We start from the raw sequence: 21041 nt of genomic DNA, 5'->3' as shown, positions 1-21041 counted from the left end.
TTCAAATCTTGGAAGTTCCATGTCATTTGCCAGAAAGTACATGTTTGTGCATTGCTGCAGCTAGTTGAGGTAGCTTCCCCTGAAAAGTTTGCCCCCCCCCTCTCTGGAATATCTTTAAAAGTAAATGTGAAGCAAAGTTTTGAGTAAGAACAGCTTTTGTCTAAGATAATTAACTGGCAGACTGCCCCCTCCAGAAAAATGTCTTGCCAAGTAATGTGTTTTGTGCTCTTTATGGCCCTTACTTAGTCACTCATGGTAGCCATTATTTGGTGTAGGAGGTGGCAGAGAGAATATCGTTTAATAATTAGGAGGCAAGGGCAAAACACGCATGCTTCTTCCTGTCTGACTACTCTACTCGTAGATTAAATAAAAAAAAAACTATTTTTTTTAGCTGAAAGTAAGGAGCGACATTAAAACTCAAAACGAACAGAAATTACTCGGTATATGAAATGGGTTGTCCCTTCCGCAATCCCTCGCTCTTTACGCTAAAGCTTTTAATTGTTTTAAAAAGTAGAATTGTGGCAAAGAGTCAAACTTTAGCGTAAAGAGCGGGGGATTGCGGAGGGGAAAAGCCATTTCATATACCGAGTAATTTCTGTTCGTTTTAAGTTTTAATGTCGCTCCTTACTTTCAGCTAAAAAAATTAGTTTTTTTTTTATTTAATTTCTGAACGTTTTTGAATTAATGCATGTTTGTTTTTGGTTCTCCGCACATAAATTATTAAAATAAAATTTGTATATTAATTCTTTTTTTGGCTAAATGGCTTTCTCTTAGTTTTGATCAGACGATTTTGAGAAATAAGGGGTGGAGAAGGAGGCCTAGTTGCCCTCCAATTTTTCGGTTACTTACAAAGGCAACTAGAACTTTGAGTTTTTAACGAACGTTTTTATTAGTAAAAAATATACGTAACTTAAGAATTAACTTACGTAACAAACTTTCATAATCTTATATTTTTATTATGTATACGAGGGGGTTTGTACCCTCGCTAATATCTCGCTCTTTACACTAAATCGCAAGTTTTGTGCCAATTCTTTAAGAATGACCCCTGAATCAGAAAGGCCGTAGAATAAATAGTTGAAATTACTAAAAATACTTTAGCATAAAGAGTGAGGTATATATCTCCTCCTAAATACATCGCTCTTTATGCTAAAGTATTCTTAGAACCCCTCATATGCGTAATAATCTCTGTTCGTTTTAAGTTTCAATGCTATTCCTTCCTTTCATTTGAAAAAACGTTTTCATGTTTATTTTTCATTGTTTTCTTATAGTAATGTAGAAAATCCTGCGCCCTTTTCATTGAATTTTTCTTCCCCCATGACAGATTCCTCCAAGGAAAGATCCCCCAACATAGCCCCCTCCCCTCAGCCCCACCTCCAAACAAAATAAAATCCCCCTGAAAACATATGTACACTTCCCAATAACCATTACTATATGTAAACACTGGTCAAAGTTTGTAACTTGCAGCCCCTCCCCCTGGGATTTTGGGGGAGTAAGTCACCCCAAAGACATAAATATTATGGTTTTCGATTATGCAGAACATAATGGCTATCTCAAAATTTTGATCCGTTGACTTTGGGAAAAAAATGAGCTTGGGAGGGGGCCTAGATTCCCTCCAATTTTTTGGTCACTTAAAAAGGGCACTAGAACTTTTCTTTTCCGTTAGAATGAGCCCCCTTGCGACATTCTAGGACCACTTGGTCGATACGATGACCCCTGGGAAAAAAAACAAAAAAAACAAACAAATAAACACGCACCCGTGATTTGTCTTCTGGCAAAAAATACAAAATTCCACATTTTTGTAGATAGGAGCTTGAAACTTCTACAGTAGGGTTCTCTGATCCGCTGAATCTGATGGTGTCATTTTTGACTTTTAGGGGGTGTTTTCTCCTATTTTCTTAAATAAGGCAAATTTTCTCAGGCTCGTAACTTTCGATGGGTAAGACGAAACTTGATGAAACTTATATATTTTTAAAATCAGCATCAAAATGCGATTCTTTTGATGTAGCTATTGATATCAAATTTCAATTTTTTAGAGTTTTGGTTACTATTGAGCCGGGTCGCTCCTTACTACAGTTCGTTACCACGAACTGTTTGAAAAATATCTACTATTTTTTTCACTTTGATATGAATATCGTATATTTTTTTTTATTTGTAAGTTTACGTTCTCATAGTCTACGTATATCTGGTACCATTACTACTATCTAGGAAACATCCCAGAAGTTCAAACTCTAATATGACGTTTGTTTTTATCAACATTTAAATGGAAATAGTTCTTAATCTCCTGTTTTTATATATTTTTTAATGCCATCCTGTGTCTCAAGGGGGTATCGCCTTTCTGACACCCTTTGCTTGCGTCCATTTTGAAAAGAGTTTGTGCTAAAAAACTGTAAGCTTGGAGTGACTCGGCCCAATAGTAACTGAAATTCTAAAAAATGGAATTTTGCTAACAATAGTTGCTTCTAAAAGAATTGGCTTTTGTGCTGATTCCAATTTTAATGTTACCCAAAGATACAAGCCTGAGAAAATTTGCTTGATTTTTGAAAAAAAAAAAAGGGAAAAACACATGCACAAAATTAAAGAACCTTAATGAAAATTGCACCGTCATATTTACCGTATTAGAAAATCTCATTGTAGAGGTTTCAAACTCGCATCTGCAAAATCTGGAAATTGTATGTTTTGCCATAAGTGGGTCGTTTGGTTGGGGAGGGTCGTTTGGAGCAACCATTATGGTGACGCTCCTTTTCAGTCACATGTGCTGGTTTACTTGAAATTTCATTTTGCCTCCAACCCCAGAGCATATCCCTGCGTCGGAGTTTTTTTTGCAATATCTGTACATGTGCGTTATATAAAGCCCACGAAAAAAATGTCAAACCTTCCGGTAAAACTCGGGCAATAGCCCCGCCTAATCCATCTGGATAATGCCGATGAAATGGCGTAAAAAATTTGTTATGTAATTAAATCATGTTTTTATTTTTGTAGCAAGTGCGGAAATAACCCAGCGAACCTCAAGGCTTTGTAAACGTTATAACACTGTGATTACAATAGTCATATCTTGTGTCTTTTGAAAACATTACTTGCGTAATCAAGATCCAAGGAACTATTTTATAAAGTAATTTATTTTTAGTTTCAAACAAGTGTCATATTGGAAATTCAGTACAGGATCTTGTTAAGGTATAGTCAGTTAGAGCTACTCTACCCTGTACCCGAGATGTTAAGAGTGAATGAAATGAAGCCAGTATCGATTACCAAAATCATGCCCAGGGGGTCAATATCCCCGGACATATGAAGCATCCACCGTGGCGCAAGAGCAATCCAAGGTGAAATTACTAGCATAGGATCTGAAAATCGAGTCCCACTTGCCGCTTGTGCCTAGTGGATTATTCTCCCCTCCATTCTGACGGATGAATATATCCTCCCAAAGCCGATCTGGAGCTGGTGGATAGGGGAAGTGGTAGTGGATGCCTTGACACTGCCATAAACCTCTTCTACTAAGGGGAGAGAAGAGATAGGAAAGCTACCTGAACGATACTCGCGAGAAGAAAACAATTGGTTTGACTTGGAAAGTGAATCCAAGCAGCTAGTAAAAAGATTTCTAGCTATTATTTTCTGCGCTAAATTTAGATTATTGCACTGACTTAAAAAAAATTATGCCTGATCATGACCGTTTCTTTATTTTGTAACATGCCGTCGGGAAACTAATGATATTTTAGTAACCTTGCAAAATGATGACGGAGATCGAACTAATAATGTTAGTTTATTGATAAAAATATATTATGAGAGTGGAGGCGTGGCTGATTTTCAAATAACTTACTTTTCAATCAATGTTCGCGGTTTTATCACCGCGCTTCGCTTTCCTTATGACATTCGCTACTGATACTTTTTTGCCATTTAGACACAAATTGTTATGAATTACCCCCTTATGGCTACAATCGATGTCTAGCTAAGCTGGCCTCTTAATTTGGCTTAATCAAAAATACGTTTTAAAAGTCAGATCGTTGTCCTAATTGATCATTATTCTAATTGAATACCTCTATTTTTTATGATGTTTTACTTGAAAATGGGGTATCGGTTGAGTAAACACGAAATTTAGTCTAACCCTCTCGTAGTTTAAATACTACAGAGATTCAGCCAGAGGATCAGTCTTGCCCCCTTCACCCAGGGAGTTAAAAACTGGATATGAATATGGAACTCTGAAGTCCTATTCTGAAAGAGAGCTTTGGACAACCTCCTGACGTGGAAGTGGATTAGGCACTCTTTTTAAATCTGATTTTAAAACTATTTTATTATTTAGGAAAAAAATTAAAAAACATTAAAAAATTAAAAATTATTAAAAAAATTAAAAAAAAATTAAAAAAATTAAAATTAAAAATTAAAAAATTTAAAAAATTTAAAAAAAAAATTAATTTAAAAAATTAAAAAACATTTAAAAAAAATTAAAAACATTTAACATTTAAAAACATTTCAAAATTTAAAAACATAAAACATTTAAAAAAATTAAAACAGGAGATTGTAGCAGCGAAACTGTTGATTCTAAGCTTTTTAAGATATTTGCAAAAAGAACTTTTTTTTGGGCTTAAGCCTTTTTTAAGGTTTTCTCTAAAAAGCAGGATATTTTGAATTCTACTGTTAAAAAACTTGTGTTTGTTCTTATTTCAATTCAACATTCTTATTTTTTTCCATTTTAGGATAGTGATGGTGGAAGCCAAATGGTGGTATCTAGTTAGCCTTCTCACATGCTCATATATTTTTGGAGAATTGAGTCATTTTCTGATTGGGATTGTAAGCAGACCCATTGCACAAGAACTAGAATATGGTGACCAAAGCTGTTTACAAGCCTTACCCTACCCCACCGATAATCAAACTCGATGTGATCAAGTTTCAACGGAAACAGAGTAATTACCGTTAATTTGTAAATAGTGTCATTCATATTTGTTGCCAAATTTACCGTTAGTAGTTAATGCCGTTGCTGTTGTGTGTTAGAGCAATCTGTAACCAGCACCAACATTTTCAAAAACAAAATCCCTAAAGCAAGCTTTGAAACTTACAACATTTAGTTTTACACGAAATAAAACACAAAATGTTTAGTTTTTTTGACTGGTAAAATGAGGCTTTATTTTCTCAGAAACGTAAATTTATTATCTTACGCATTTATTTACGTTTTTTAATATTAAGACTCTTTGAATCTTGTTCAAATTGCCTTTTTTTTAATGTTAGCCATCTTGATGCTCTTCTTCAAAGGAACAAACGACGTGGAATTCTAAAGAAAAGATCTTCCTCTTTTGGAAAGTCCAGGGAAAATTTGTAAAATGCAGAGGCATCCATGGTTTTTGGTGTTTATACCCATGACCTGGTGGATCTTACATGGAATAACCTTGAAAGATGGAATATTAGTTTTAACTCATATTTTTCGGAAAGGTAAATGTGGCCTCTCTCTATTACTACTACTAAGAAATCACCGTAACACCAAGCCACTTTAGGCCAACACAGCTACACAGGCTCCTTCTCTATCCCAATATATTTACAACCACCCTCTTTACACCGTCCCAAGAAGTTTTCATTTCCCTAATTCTGTCCTTACGACACCCTCCCATCGCACTCGAGGACGACCCGCTTTCTATTTGGCCCTAGACGGTTGACCGTCAAAAACAATCTTTTGCAGTCTGTCATCCTTCATTCGAAAAAAAATGGCCCTCCCATACTTTTTGCTGGGTTCAGTTTTGTGAAAAAAATTTTGACCTACTTTTCAGGTGGTACCAAATCATGTTATTTCATGTTCATCTTGTTTCATGATGTTTATCTAAAAAACCGGTGCAATTTATCTCCAAGCTTTGGCAACACAGGTTATGACGCTTGTCAGATTCGGTATCAAAGGGAGACTTTGGTTTCAAATTCTGAGGTGGTTTTCCGATGTTTTTACAGCTCGGACAAAAATTTGAGAGGAAGGGGATTCAAACCCACCCCTGGATACGGCCGTGGTATCCTCGCTATTCTTCCTTAATTTTTATCTCGATTCTGTATAATTGTGTATGGTTCGATTTTCTTAAGGCTCTTTAACGTTTGTTATTTTTTTTTTTGCTTTAAATTGGAGTTTTTTTTTTGTTTACTTTGATAAGACCGTATGGGGGTGGTTTCTCAAAGCAGTATTTGAAGATGGTATATTTATTTTTACATTAAGAAAACCACTCTTATTCTCTAGTTCTGTTGTTTTTTCGCTTATTGAAAAAGCTTTAAAATTTGTGATTGTAGAATCACGTAGAAAATTTAATGTAGAAACACGCAATAACATTTTTTTATATCCTATATGCAGTATGCATGTATAAAACCAATGCAAATAAACCGACTTATGACATTTCCTAATGTTATTAGGATCATATTCAAGTAGCACTTGACTGAAAACAAAAGACAATAAAAGAATTGTTTGAATTTTGAAATCTTTACCTGGTTCAGTTTTTCTCGTTAACTAACCTAAAACTAATTTTGGTAAACGTATCTTATAATTAACAGGAAAAAATTAAGAATCCCATTCAATTAGGTTGAAAAAAATAAAGGTATTTATCGGTTATATAATAAACACTATAGAATTTCAATCGCGGATGATGCGAATATGACACAAGAAACTGGTCAATCAACTTATTTTTACCAGACAATCACCTTTGGCTTGGTTGGAAAATACATTTTAGCTATATCTTATTTAAGTATTTAGTTAGTATTTTGGTTTGGTTAGGTTAGGTTTGGTTAGTATAATATATGCTATGCTTTACCCCCCCCCCCCTAGTGTGTAAATATATAGCCCAAATTTGTTTCTAAACTATTATATTTTCATCATATTTTGTTTTATTTCTTTAGCATTAATTTAACTTTACTTCCCAATAAAAAAAATTCAATAAAAATCAATAAAAAATCAATGAAAATCAATAAAAAAATTTACTTGGAAAAAAAATTGAAAAATTACTGTGAGTGTATGGCTGTACACTACACAAGCTTGAGTTTGTTTGATTGCTTCAGCTCTTGAACAAAGAATTTGTTTGGTACCACGTGTTTAGTTGAAAATGAGTAATAAGTAAATGTTTTATCTGTATTAAAACACGATCTATAGTACATTATTATTATATCACTCAATTATTACATTGCAAAAAACAGTGACATGTTAAGAAAATTTGAATATGCCTCCTTCCGGAGAGAGGTCTCAAAACCCATTATTTCCATGTATGAATGTATATAAGAATGAAAAAAGATTGAAGATTGAGACTTAAAGGAAAAAAAATTAAAAGATTGTTCAAACGACGTAACTCGATGCAGGTCAGGTTGTGTCAAAAGGATGAGCCACGTCTCATCCTTTTGACGGGGTGGGTGAACAATCGTCGCGTCGATCAGCTTCTGTTTAGGCATATGTAGTTTTTTTCTCAGGTATGCTAAAAAAAAAAGGTGTCTCTGCTCTACTGCTTTGGTTAACCCCCTTCAAAGGATAATATCATTACGTGACGGTTCTGGTCCAACCACTGTTCTTCTTTTCTAGTTTATAATTGCAACTCTGCCAAATTAATAATTATTAGCCTAGTAGTCTGAGGTTAAATTGTTTGGTACTTATATGATATTGCCCCGACCTAATATTCTTCATCTAAGTAGAACCTGTTTTTCTGACGCTCAATCCTGATGAAATATACCTAAGTATAATAAAAAAGAATAATTAGAAGTAGATTTGGACGATATATTTGCACATTGGGGGCGTGGGGTGGGGGAGCTATAGCGGGTCTGCATGTCTTGTGTGTTAAGTACAATTTTCCTGCATATTATGAAGTAAGAATTGTTTTTTAACTTCACACTATCCAAATACTTTACCCTCCCCCCTAATGTGCAAATATATAGCCAAAACCGTATATTTCCCATCTATTCTGTCACTTCTCTTTGTCATGTCTCACGCTAAGTTGAAAGAAACCAGCGAGAAAACCAGTTCTACAATACGTCAGTGGATGAAGAACTTGATTTGTCGGGCCTATATCATACAAGTACCAGTTGTTTTAAAATGTTCCGATTAGCTATTTTATTGCTTAATGTCTATTTAACTTAAAAATAGTAAATAATTTCAAAAAATGTCATCTTGTCGAACTCGCAAAACGGCCGTCTTTATTTTATTTTGTTATGAATTTACAATAGATGGTTTAATAATTCAGTACTTTTTTCATTGAAGGTCAATATTTAACCAGCTAACTAATTCATTTCTCTATACCTCTTTTTTCCTCTTTTTTCTCTGCCACTTAATTAATAGTGTATGGGTAAAAGTTTTGTTTTAAAAAAATGAACTATTAAAATTTTATCAAAATAGATTTACCTCTCGTTAAAACAAATATAATAGAAGGAAATAATTTTTCTCTTTTTGTAATAGAGCCTTAAACACTTCGTTTGTAAGTAAGTCTGGTAGGTTGTTTTTTACATGTTTTCCGTTGTAAACAAACCAGATTCCTCCGTCTGTCGTTACTCATTTGCCTACTTGTATCTCCAGGCTCCCCTCCCCCCAGGAAACCATTCCATGTAGACAAGCATCACCAATAAAGCTTTTACTCGGTTACTCATTGCTAGATCTCACGTTTAGTATTTGATTTTCCGTTTTTTTTTTTTGTAAATTGATGTTTAGAAAATGTTTAAAATTTTTAAAGGCTTTAGACCATTTCTTTTGTTGCAAAGCTTTCAAATTTTATCAAGTTAAATAGGAAGATAATTTGCTGTTCCAACGTGCAGTGGTAGTTCCGGCCTTTCTTGCACCTGGGGCAAAATCTTGATTAGCCCCCCTCCCCTGTCTCCCACAAAATTAGGTCAAATTTTCATTTATTAACAAAATTTATTTTTCATTTTTTAATTAACAATTTATTTTTTGATTATTATTTTATTTATTATTTAATTATCATTAATTGCTTTCATTATTATAAATTAAGTAATTGTTATTTAACTTTTATTTTATTACTTGTTTTAATTTACTAACTGTGCCGTGTACTTTATTGTAATAAAAATAAAACTTCAAAAATTAGAAAACGAGTATAACTGTCAGATTAATTACATCAAAAATTGCGTTTTTATAATTTCTATGGCCGAGGCAAGTGCCCCCTCTGTCCCTCCCCTAAAACCGCATCTGCTCATGAATCTCTTACAAGAACTGAACACTATTAGCCTCGGAGATAGTATACTTCTGTTAGGTTGAAAAAAACAATAATAATGATAAAAGCCTGTAAAAATAGCACGACAGTTGGTGCAGTTGCTCCAAGTAAAATTAAACAGGTTAAGACAGTCTTAGAATTTCTCAGCCACATGCAGATGGTGCTGATTAATTTTTTGCTTGGAAAACAACTTCCATACTCTTTGACCGGGCATGTGTGCAGGATTTTGCTGGGGGAGGGGAGAGGATCGATCGTTCAGGGAAATTGCGTACAGCTTTTCCGCAATTGCCAAAAATGGGCAAATCAGTTGTCAAGAAATTAATCATGTGACGTAATGGAAATATTAAAATCATAGTGAAAAATCATGTGATGTTACTAGGGGTCATTAAAAGTAACGAATTTTATTTCGTAGAATGGTAACAATGCCCTGTTCTGTCTCGCGACTTGGGGATCAAGTTGAAACATTCATGATATTTTTTTTTGGGGGGGGGGCAATGGGCCATAACAGTTTTGTGCCTGGGGGAAGGGGGCAAACTATTTTTTCTGGTTCTTCACAAGAGATTGGTTCCATTTTCTTTTTTTATTATTTGTGTCTTTCTATATGTGTCTTTCTCTTAGATTAGTTTGTGATAAAGTTATTTCAAAATGAATAAGATCCTTTCAGTTTATTGAATCGTTATTTCAGATGTGTCGGCCAGGTTACTGGAAGCTTAAACGCCTCAGTATGTACATGGACTTTCAATGGCCAGGGATTAGAATATCAAATTTTAGCTGGACCAAGCTTCATCTTCGCATTTACAATTGCTGGTGTTTTCATTGGATTCGCTGCTGATCGCTACAATAGGTAAAAGCGATTGGTTTTACTATCACAAATAGAATGCAATAGCAAAGGCTGATCGCGCAGCTGAAAGTAATGAAAGTAAAATAAAATGAAAGTATAATGAAATATTGTTGATTGACAAACTCACCAAAACAACAGAACAAGAAAAGCGAACAAAACAAAGAAAGCAGAAAAGAATACAGAACTGCTAAAAAAAAGAGCCAAACTACAAAGCAGCAACCAAAAAAAGCCAAAAAGTCAAAAGAAAAACCAAAAGTCACAACAATCAACATAAAATAACCAGATTGCACACAATACATCTTACAAATGAGCCAAAGAGGATACAAATTTACTAGTTGTGTTTATAAATTATTCTTTATGTATGACTTATTAATATTTTAAAAATTGCTATATGTCCAGAAATATTTACAAATTATTTAAAATCTGTTAATTTAATATTTAAGCGCATACGGCCATTGAATATGATTTTAACCACGATAATTTTGTGACACTTAGGTTTGAAAGTCAGCTATATCGGGTTCAATCTTAACTAGGTTAACATGACACATACAAAACATTGAAAATGAATGTTATCTTAGTAAGCCTAGAATTGGGACTATTGAGAAGGAAGCGTGTTAAGAAAATAATTCTTGCTTCATAATATACAGAAAAATCGCAGTTAACAAATTTTGAATGCGATTCCATTATACTTTACCCCCCCCCTCCCTAGTGTACAAATATGTTGCCCAAAATCGCCCTGACTGTAATTGTAAATCTAGTGAAGTAGTAATCCCCAATGTAATATTTCTTTTTTATTTTATGGAACACGGCATAGTAGTGATATAGCTGTGGATTTACTTCATGGTACCTGGTCTTCATTCTCAATGAAACACGTGGGTCCAAGTGTATGGAATGAACTACCAGTTAGCATTAAGGTGGCGGAACACGTACCTCAGTTTCAAAAGAAATTAAAATATTATTTTTTGTGGGATAAATGTTGAATTTCAGTTTGGGTGGCAGGGTGATTAGGAGAGGAAGGGTAGGTTTGGGAGGTAAGGGTGAGGCTAGGGAGGTAAGGGTGGAGTTGGGAGGAATGAAATGGGGAGGGAGAGTATGTGTATTAATGAGTAAGAGGGATTGGATTTGTTATTATTGAAAAGTAGATATGTTTACTTTCACGCGAATACAAGCCCTCATAGGTTTTCTCCAACGCGTAAATGTTTTATTTTATTTATTTATTTGTAAATGTTTAAATAAAAGCTTGAACTTAAAATAAATTGAACTTATTATCTTTTTATTATTATTATTGTTATCTTTTTATTTATTTTTTTATTATTATTAATTATCTTTTTATTAATATTAAATTTTTATTAAACTTTTATTTTCTTTATGTTCCTCCTAACATAAAGGAACATAAATTGTTCCTTACATTAACATTATGTTCCTCCGTTGATTTTTGAATTTAAAAAAGAGGGAATAGTTGTGGAGAAAAGTGGAAGTCATGGCCAATTGTAGAAAAAAGCCAAGACAGATTGTTGAATTAAGTGGGTGGTAGCTGGAATATTGATTTTTAATAATAATTTTAGAATTGGTTTTAATGCTAATAAATCACTTCGTTATCATAAATTGTAATCATATTTGCTTAATTCGGGCAGTTTTTTTCCTTTTTCATTCTGCATTGCTTTGAGTACTAAGTTTATGGTGATAGCTCTGTTTGTTTTATATCTGTCATACCTTGTTTGATTAAAGATCATACTTTGCTTCATGGCAAATCATCGAATATTAATGATCTTGTTTTATATCTGTTATGATTGTCATTGAGATAATGTTTTCAGGTCACTGTCCATTTAAATTAAGTCCGTTGAATTTGTATATCAACCGTTGAATCAACTAGTTCGGCTTCGAACCTTGTATAAAAGAAACAACAACAAAACCCCGTCTGTTCTATAGTTCTACCATTTGTTTTGCTTATAAAAAATTATGTTGGGGACATTAACCTTAAATTTTGCTATTGTAAAATCACGTAGTTTACGTAAAATAGAAATATGAAAATATAGAAACTCACTATAACATTCTTTTTATAACTTATGTGCAGCATTAATGTTTAAAACCAGTGCACCGACTGATGATATTTCTGTATGTTTTTAGGATTATATGAAATTAGCGCTTTACTGAAAACACAAGACAATAAAAGATTTTCGTAAAGATTTGCTTTAGGATATTTTTTTACGGTATAAAAGCAAAGTATTCTTCCTTTTTATGTGTGGGTTTGGTGTTTTCACTAAATTGCTAATTTTGTATAATTCTGCAAACATAAGGAAATATAATTAGATTATATACATAACTAGCTGCTGGGGTGGCGCTTCGCCCCCCCCCCAACACCTAGTTAGTGGGGGCGCTTTGCGAACCCCAAGCCCCCCCCCCCCGCGTGCAAGTTGTTACGCGCCATATTAGTTACGCGCCATTGTAGTTGTGTCCCTGTGTCCCACCTGTGAATATAGATAGATATATATATGTTTTTAACTACGTAAAACTTGCGAATATACAACTTCCTTCGATGTCCCATTGTCTGTGCATATAAATAGATTGTCAGGTTTACGTCATTTATATATCCCTCTGTGCCCCCGGCGTCCCCGTTGTAGTTCTGTCCCTGTGTCCCGGTCGTCATTTATATTCCCAGTATCCCGGTCGTCATTTGTGTCCCAGTCTGTAATTTCTTTTTGATTGTCCCGGTCGTGTCCCGGTGTCCCGGTCGTCATTTATATGTCCCGGTCGTTATTTGTGTCCCGGTGTCCCAGTCTGTAATTTCTCTTTGGGTGTCCCGGTCGTCATTTTCCCTGTGTCTCGGTGTCCCGGTCGTCATTTGTGTCCCGGTCTGTAATTTCGTCAGTCGACAAACATAACGTCAGTCGACAAACAACTTCATGACGACATACAGCTCAATCCTTATAATGACGTCAGTCGACAAACATGACGTCAGTCGACACACAAACATGACGTCAGTCGACAGACACACAAACAAACAACTTATTTTTATATATATAGATAATTAGATTATATATATATATATATATATATATATATATATATATATATATATTAGTTATATACATTTATGATGTATGCGCACCGAAGCAATAGTATGTCTTTGTTTAAGTTTCTACTCAGTTCTTGACTTCCTAAAAAAAACTTTAAGAATTTTTGCCTGTTTGAATTGTTAGAGAAAACAATTGTATAAAGTATAGATATTAACTTGGATATCTCTAGGCTATTTGTAGTAGTCTGTGTGAAATAAAATTGAACAGTACGAAACTTGCTTCTATATCAAAGATCGGGATAATATTATGTGTGAAGCGCTGTGGAGGATTACTGGGCGGGAAATATAGAGAAAACCCAAGTTTGAAAAGAAAATTTAGCCTATATTACAAAACTAGCTTCTCCCTGAAGATGTTTTTCAGAAACCCACAGAAAAATCGACCCTTAATCAAATCTCTACAATTTCCCAGTTGCCCGCTAGTGCTGGAGGGGGAGGGGAGGAGAAAAGAGGTCATATTGGCACTGCCCATGCAAAACATGATTTTCTTGTTTTGTTTTTTTTTCATGTGAGGGACAGTAAACCTCTAGTCAGGCTTATGACATATGCGATTTCAGCACTTTTTATGGCACTTGGTATTAACAAAGTGACATATAGCAATCGCAAATTCTGTCGGTCTGTCGGTCCCGGTTTTGCTACTTTAGGCACTTCCAGGTAAGCTAGGACGATGAAATTTGGCAGGCGTATCAGGGACCGGACCAGATTAAATTAGAAACAGTCGTTTTCCCGATTTGACCATCTGGTGGGAGTGGGGGGCCCGTTAATTCGAAAAAAATAGAGAAATTGAAATATTTGTAACTTACGAACGGTTCATCAGATCTTAATGAAATTTGATGTTTGGACGGATATCGTGTCTCAGAGCTGTTATTTTAAATCCCGACCGGATCTGGTGACATCTGGGGGAGGGGGGGAGTTGGTAGGGGGAAACCTAAAATCTTGGAAAACACTTAGAGTGGAGGGATCGAGATGAAACTTAGTGAGAAAAATAAGCACAAGTCCTAGATACATGATTGACATAACCGGAACGGATCCGCTCTCTTTGGGGTAGTTAGGGGGGAGGGCTAAATCTGAAATTTAGAAAAAATGCGGTATTTTTAACTTACGAACGGGTGATCGGACCTCCGTGAAATTTGATATTTAGAAGGATATCGTTTCTCAGAGCTGTTAATTTAAATCCCGACCGGATCTGGTGACATTTGTGGGGGGAGTTAGGAGGGGAAAACCTAAAACTTGGAAAACACTTAGAGTGGAGGGATCGGGATGAAACTTTGTGGGAAAAATAAGCACAAGTCCTAGATACATGATTGACATAACCGGAACGGATCTGCTCTCTTTGGGATAGTTGGGGGGCGGGGTTAATTCTGAAAAATTAGAAAGAATGAGGTATTTTTAACTTGCGAACGGGTGATCGTATCTCAATGAAATTTGATATTTAGAAGGATATCGTGTCTCAAAGCTCTCATTTTAAATCCTGACCGGATCTGGTGACATTGGAGGGAGTTTGGGATGGGGGAACCTAAAATCATGGAAAACACTTAGATTGGAGGGATCGGGATGAAACTTGGTGGTAAAAATAAGCAGAAGTCTTAGATACGTGATTTACATAATTGGAACGGATCCGCTCTATTGAGGGAGGGGGTAATTCTGAAAAATTGGAAAAAATTACGTATTTTTAACTTACGAAGGAGTGATCAGATCTTCATGAAACTTCATATTTAGAAGGACCTCGTAACTCAGATCTCTTATTTTAAATCTCAACCGGATCCAGCGTAATTGGGGGGGGGGCAGTTGGCTGGACTGGAAATCTTTGAAAATACTTAAAGCGGTGAGGTCAGAATGAAACTGGATGGGAAGAATAAAAACCTGTCTAAGATACGTGGCTGACATAACCGGACCGGATCTGTTCTGTTTGGTGGAGTAGGCGGGGGGTAATTTTGAAAATTGAGATATTTGTAACTTAGGAAAGGGTGACCAGATCTTAATGAAATTTGATATTTAGAAGGATATTGTGCTTTAAAGCTTTAATTTTAAATTCCGACCAGATCCTGTGACATTAGGGGGAGTTGGAGGGGGAAACCGGAATTCTTGGAAAACGGGAAAATTGGGGTATTTTTATCTTACGAATAGGTGATCGGATCTTAATGAAATTTGATATTTAGAAGGAATTCATGTCTCAGAGCTCTTTTTTCAAATCCCGACCAGATCTTTGACATTGGGGGGAGTTGGAGGGGAAAATCTTGGAAAACACTTGGACTAGAGGAATCGGGATGAAGCTTGGTGGATAGAATAAGCAAATGTCCTTGATACGTGATTGACGGAACCGTACTGGATTCGCTCTCTTTGGGGGAGTTGGGGGCAGGGGTTCAGTGATTTGGCGAGTCAGGTGCTTCTGGACGTGCTAGGACGATGAAAATCGGCAGGTGTGTCAGGGACCTGCACAAATTGACTTGATAAAGTCGTTTCCCAAGATTCGACCATCTTGGGGGCTAAAGGGGGAGGAAAAATTAGAAAAAATTGGGTATTTATAACTTACGAGTGGGTGATCGGATCTTAATGAATTTTGATATTTAGAAGGACATCGTGACTCAGAGCTCTTATTTTAAATCCTGACCGGCATTATGCCTCTTATTTTCCTTTTAAGTCAATCTATTGATTCATAGAATTTTGTTAGAACTCATACCATATGATCTCTTGGCTCGTAGATCTTCTTGCCTCGTCACAAGTGCTATATGAGCTCTTAGCTCTTTTTTTTTTTTTTTTGATTTAACATTTTATGTTTTAAGGGTTTTCAGGGTCTTATCAAAATTCTCAATTATTTTTTTTTTCAATTAAAAGTTCGTCTGAATCCACATAATAATTACTATTTCCGAATTAGCGTCAATTGAGAATTTTCGTCTGCTAGACAGTCTCTTTGAAAATACCTTTAAAAAATTTGATATTATGGGCCGCAGTTTGCTCTTTACTAGGTTACTGCTACTGCCTGAACCATGATGGAAGACTGTAAGCCTTAAGTCTTCAACGATGGCGATTTCCATGATGTAGTTTCTATGTTTCCTAAACTCGCCCGCTCTAGAAATGGACCAAAAATTTTTATTTTTGTTGTTATACGGCACTTTACTTAAGCGCTATCAGGACAGATTTTTTAAAAGCATATAAGGGTGGTTTTCCCGACACTCCCGGAAACACTTTTCTGCCTGGTCGAACGTCTCGAAAACTGCTGGAAAGCAGAAAATGAGAAAGTGGAAATGAGAAAGCAAAGACGTCTCTTGGTGGACCAAAACTAGTGGAATACGTTTGTTATAGCGTAAGATTTGAATATATTTAGCATGGATACAAGCAGTTCAAGTAATAAGTGTCATGGGTGATGCAAAATCTCACTTACCCAAGCAATAAGGCTGGGACCTCGTATCCTGGATTTTTTGGAATCCTGGCTTCCAAATTTTCGAATTCAGGACTATCAAGTCCTATATTTACTTTGGAATATGAGCTCGTTAACGATCTTTTAATCACAGTTGAATATCGAATATCGAGCATATCGAGTATCGATAATGCATATGAATCGAGCATATGAATATCGATAATGCTAGTGCTGGTGGGAAAAAGAAAAAAGGAGACGCATCACTCTTGCTAATTCAAAAAAGTGATTTTTTCTGTTTTCTCTGTTTTTGTTTTTCTGTTTTTCTTGTTTTCTGTTTTTCTCTGTTTTTTTTTTCTGTTTTTCTGTATCAACTCTGGTTTTCAAGATGGTTACAAGTTTTTGTCTTTCTCCAAAATCTGCTAATATCATCTTTCTTCATTCAAAGAAATAGTTAACAATTAGCTGTTTTTCAGTAACAATTAGTAATTTTCCAATAGTAACAATAGTAATAGTAATAATTAATAGTAATAATAAAAATAGCAATAGTAACAATTAGGTGTTTTCCAATATGGGAGTGGGGCTATAAGCCTCGAACATAAGTCTTCCAACGACGGTGAGCATGACGGTGCATCTTTTATTTCCCTTTAACTTTATGTTTAAGGGGCTGCGTTTAGTATTTTTTGGTAATTCCTGTCAGTTGCTTTGTGAGTGTTTTGGTGATGTTTCTGTACTGTTATTTTGCAATTGTAGCCCTTATAGCCTGAGGGTATGTCCAATATTATTTCTGTCTGAATAGTATTTATGGGACTAGTTTTTCGCAGGCTAACTTCTTCTTATTAGTATCAGTGGAATGTATTGCAAAATTATCAGAAATGCTCGTATTTTTCTAAAGGGATTTGAACAGGAAGTTTCTTGACTCTTTAACTTATTTTTTCTGTCTCTTTTTATTTTATTTTTTTATTTGATGTAAAAAAAACGGATAACAATAATTAATACAACGTTTATATTGAACAAATATGTACAGGTTCAATCGAGTTTATTTAATGGACAGAGAGGGTAATAGTTAAGAAAAAGTCATTCCCTCAGTTTCAAACAAAGTTTAACTAGAGCATCTAATTTTGTGTTTTAACGTCTGTTTGTTAGCCTTGTTCTCAAAATATGTTAAAAATTTGTGGACTAGGCTATTAATAAGTTCTGTCTTTCTTTGTTTATTCTTATTGCTCATTAAGTCCTTCTTTATTTTAAGGAAGAACCTGTTAGCCATTGCCACGATTGTGTTCAGTGCTGCCACACTGTTGACTGGATTTTCGCAAGAGTTTTGGCACTTGATTATTCTGAGAATGCTCCTAGCAGTTGGGTAAATAACAAGTCCGATTTTCAATATGAATTACGAAATCACCTTTCGCTAAAAAAATAAATAGAGTGGTTTTCGAGATACGGAACGTAAACGGTACAGACGTAAACGAATGAAATTACAGCACACTTCTTTTTATGTCACTTGGTATTAACCAAGTAACATATAGCAATCGCAAATTCTGTCGGTCTGTCTGTCTTTCGGTCTGTCGGTCCCGGTTTTGCTACTTTAGGCACTTCCAGGTAAGCTAGGACGATGAATTTGGCAGGCTTATCAGGGATCGGACCAAATTAAATTAAAAATACTCGTTTTCCAGATTTGACCATCTGGGGGAGGGGAGTGGGGGGCCGGTTAATTCGGAAAAATAGAAAAAACGAAGTATTTTTAACTTAGGAACGATTGATCAGATCTTAATGAAATTTGTTGTTTGGAAGGATATCGTGTCTCAGAGTTGTTATTTTAAATCCCGACTGGATCTGGTGACATTGGTGGGAGTTGGGAGGGTGAAACCTAAAATCTTGGAAAACACTTAGTGGAGGGATCGGGATGAAACTTGGTGGGAAAAATAAGCACAAGTCCTAGATACATGATTGACATAACCGGAACGGATCCGCTCTCTTTGGGGTAGTTGGGGGGGGGGGTAATTCTGAAAAATTAGAAAAAATTACGGATTTTTAACTTACGAAGGAGTGATCGGATCTTCATGAAACTCCATATTTAGAAGGGCCTCGTAAATCAGATCATTTATTTTAAATCTCAAGCGGATCCAGCGTCATTGGGGGGGGGACCGGAAATCTGAGAAAATACTTGAAGAGGAGAGATCAGGATGAAACTGGATGGGAAGAATAAAAACCTGTCTAAGATACGTCACTTACATAACCAGACCAGATCTGCTCTCTTTGGTGGAGTTGGGGGGGGGGTAATTCGGAAAAATGAGGTATTTGTAACTTACTAAAGGGTGACCAGATCTTAATGAAATTTGATATTTAGAAGGATCTTGTGCTTTAAAGCTCTGATTTGGGGGGATCTCATTGGGGGGAGTTGGAGGGAGAAACCAGAATTCTCGGAAAACGTGAAAATTGGGGTATTTTTATCTTACGATTAGGTGATCGGATCTTAATGAAACTTGATATATATAGAAGGATTTTATATCTCAGATGCTCCAATTTTGACTCAAATTGGATCCGGAGACATAGGGGGTTGGAGGAGGGAAACAGAAATCTTGGAAAACGCTGAGAGTGGAGAGATCGGGATGAAACTTGATGGGAAGAATAAGCACAAGTTCTAGATACGTGATTGACCTAATTGTAACGGATCCGTTCTCTTTGGAGGACCTGGGGGGGTGTGTTAATTTGGCAAAATTAGAAAAATTGAGGTATTTTTAACTTAAGAACGGGTGACCGGATCTTAATGAAATTTGATATTTTGAAGGAATTCATGTCCCAGAGCTCTTATTTCAAATCCCGACCAGATCTGTTCACATTGGGGGGATTTGGAGGGGGAAATCTTGGAAAACGCTTGGAGCGGAGGAATCGGGATGAAGCCCGGTGGATAGAATAAGAAAATGTCCTTGATACGAGATTGACGTAACCGTACTGGATTCGCTCTCTTTGGGGGAGTTGGGGGAGGGGTTCAGTGATTTGGCGAGTTTGGTGCTTCTGGGCGTGCTAGGAGGATGAAAATTGGTAGGCGTGTCAGGGAGCTGCACAAATTGACTTGATAAAGTCGTTTCCCCAGATTCGACCATCTGGGGGGCTAAAGGGAGAGGAAAAATTAGAAAAAATGAGGTATTTATAACTTACGAGTGGGTTATCGGATCTTAATGAATTTTTATATTTAGAAGGACATCGTGACTCAGAGCTCTTATTTAGAGCTCATACCATATGAGCTCCTGGCTCTTAGCTCTTCTTGCCTCGTCACAAGCCATATGAGCTCTTAGCTCTTGTTTTACCATGGATTTGGAGAAATAAACCGTGGTTCAGGGGGATTCTTATGAAATTTTGTAGTCCAATATAGGAAAGGGAACTTTTTATCATTGTCATTAATTTTAATATTAAATTTTTTTAAAGTATTTCTTCAGTTTTTTCAATCTTTTTCAATACATCTTTCAGTTTTTTTCGAATACCTCTTAGTTACACAGACGTAAACGAATGAATTCAAAGCACACTTTTTTTTTTACCATGGATTTGGAGAAATAAACTATGGTTCAGAGGGATTCTTATGAATTTTTACAGTCCAATATAGGAAAAAGAACTTCGATGATTGTCATTAATTCTAATATTATTTTTTTTTTTAAAGTATTTCTTCAGTTTTTTTTCAATACTTCTTTCAGTTCTTTTTTTTCAATACTTCTTAGTTACACAGACGTAAACGAATGAATTCAAAGCACACTTTTTTTTTAACATGGATTTGGAGAAATAAACTGTGGTTCAGGGGGATTCTTATGAAATTTACAGTCCAATATAGGAAAGAGAACTTTGATCATTGTCATTAATTCTAATATTAAAATTTTTTTTTTAAGTATTTCTTCAGTTTTTTCAATTTTTTTCAATACTTCTTTTGTATTGAATAAACTTCTTCTTCTTCTTCTTCTTCTTCTTCTTCTTCTTCTTCTTCTTCTTCTTCTTCTTCTTCTTCACACTGAAATACCATTTTGAAAAAAAAAATGTTTTTAGTCTTAAAATACGTATGTTCTGGCAGACATGGTTTTACTGATAGGCCCGGGCCTAGAGGAGCACAATCCCAGGTGGCGCAATACATTACCACCGAGTGATTTTTTCTTAAAAAAAACTGAACCAGTGCTATTTATTGTCGAAGTGCCAGGTGCACTCCACTGCCATGCAATCTATTCAGAGGAAAGTAATTTTAAAACAACACGGGAATTCCGTGGCCGCTTTTAAACTGTCAGATTTCCCCCAAGAATGGCAGCAGAGAGTTTGGTGTCATATCTCTCTTTCGTTACTTTTGGCTCATCGGTTGCATTCTCTTCAATGCTTTCGCAATCCCCGAATTTTCGGGGACTTACCCGAAAATGGAGCGACAAAAGCGCTTGAGCCTAGGAGCGTCAAAGCTTTAAATTTGGCCCTGTGTTAGTGTGTAATCTGTATTGTTTGAGAGTAAAATGTAACGAGTAAAACGAAAGTAAAATGCAAAAAGTAAAACGAAAAAGTAAAAGGTAAACCGAAAAATTTACAGTGTAACAAAGGGATTTTATTTCACTTATTTTATGTTTCACTTCAATAGCCATATTAGCACTATTAGCACGT

At 35.5% G+C, this 21041-nt stretch overlaps 1 protein-coding gene across 5 annotated transcripts in view; it reads left to right on the top strand.

Moving 5' to 3' along the window:
* LOC136041003 (probable 4-methylmuconolactone transporter) overlaps window positions 1-21041 on the top strand; it is a 101364-nt gene that overhangs the window by 53400 nt on the left and 26923 nt on the right. For 3 of the 5 annotated variants that reach the window (XM_065725496.1, XM_065725495.1, XM_065725499.1), the window contains exons 2-4: window positions 4686-4892; window positions 9835-9993; window positions 17668-17778. In XM_065725496.1, the coding sequence (XP_065581568.1) occupies window positions 4693-4892; window positions 9835-9993; window positions 17668-17778 (470 nt within the window). In that variant the 5' untranslated portion in view covers window positions 4686-4692. Of the gene's footprint in view, window positions 1-2997; window positions 3172-4685; window positions 4893-9834; window positions 9994-17667; window positions 17779-21041 lie in introns of those variants that run through there. The other 2 variants (XM_065725498.1, XM_065725497.1) reach the window with 2 other exon arrangements.

The sequence above is a fragment of the Artemia franciscana genome, chromosome 21 (genome assembly GCF_032884065.1).
Source record: "Artemia franciscana chromosome 21, ASM3288406v1, whole genome shotgun sequence".
NCBI classification, from domain to species: domain Eukaryota; kingdom Metazoa; phylum Arthropoda; class Branchiopoda; order Anostraca; family Artemiidae; genus Artemia; species Artemia franciscana.
The sequence above is the reverse complement of the archived record's forward strand: the minus strand, read 5'-3'. Positions and strand labels throughout refer to the sequence as shown.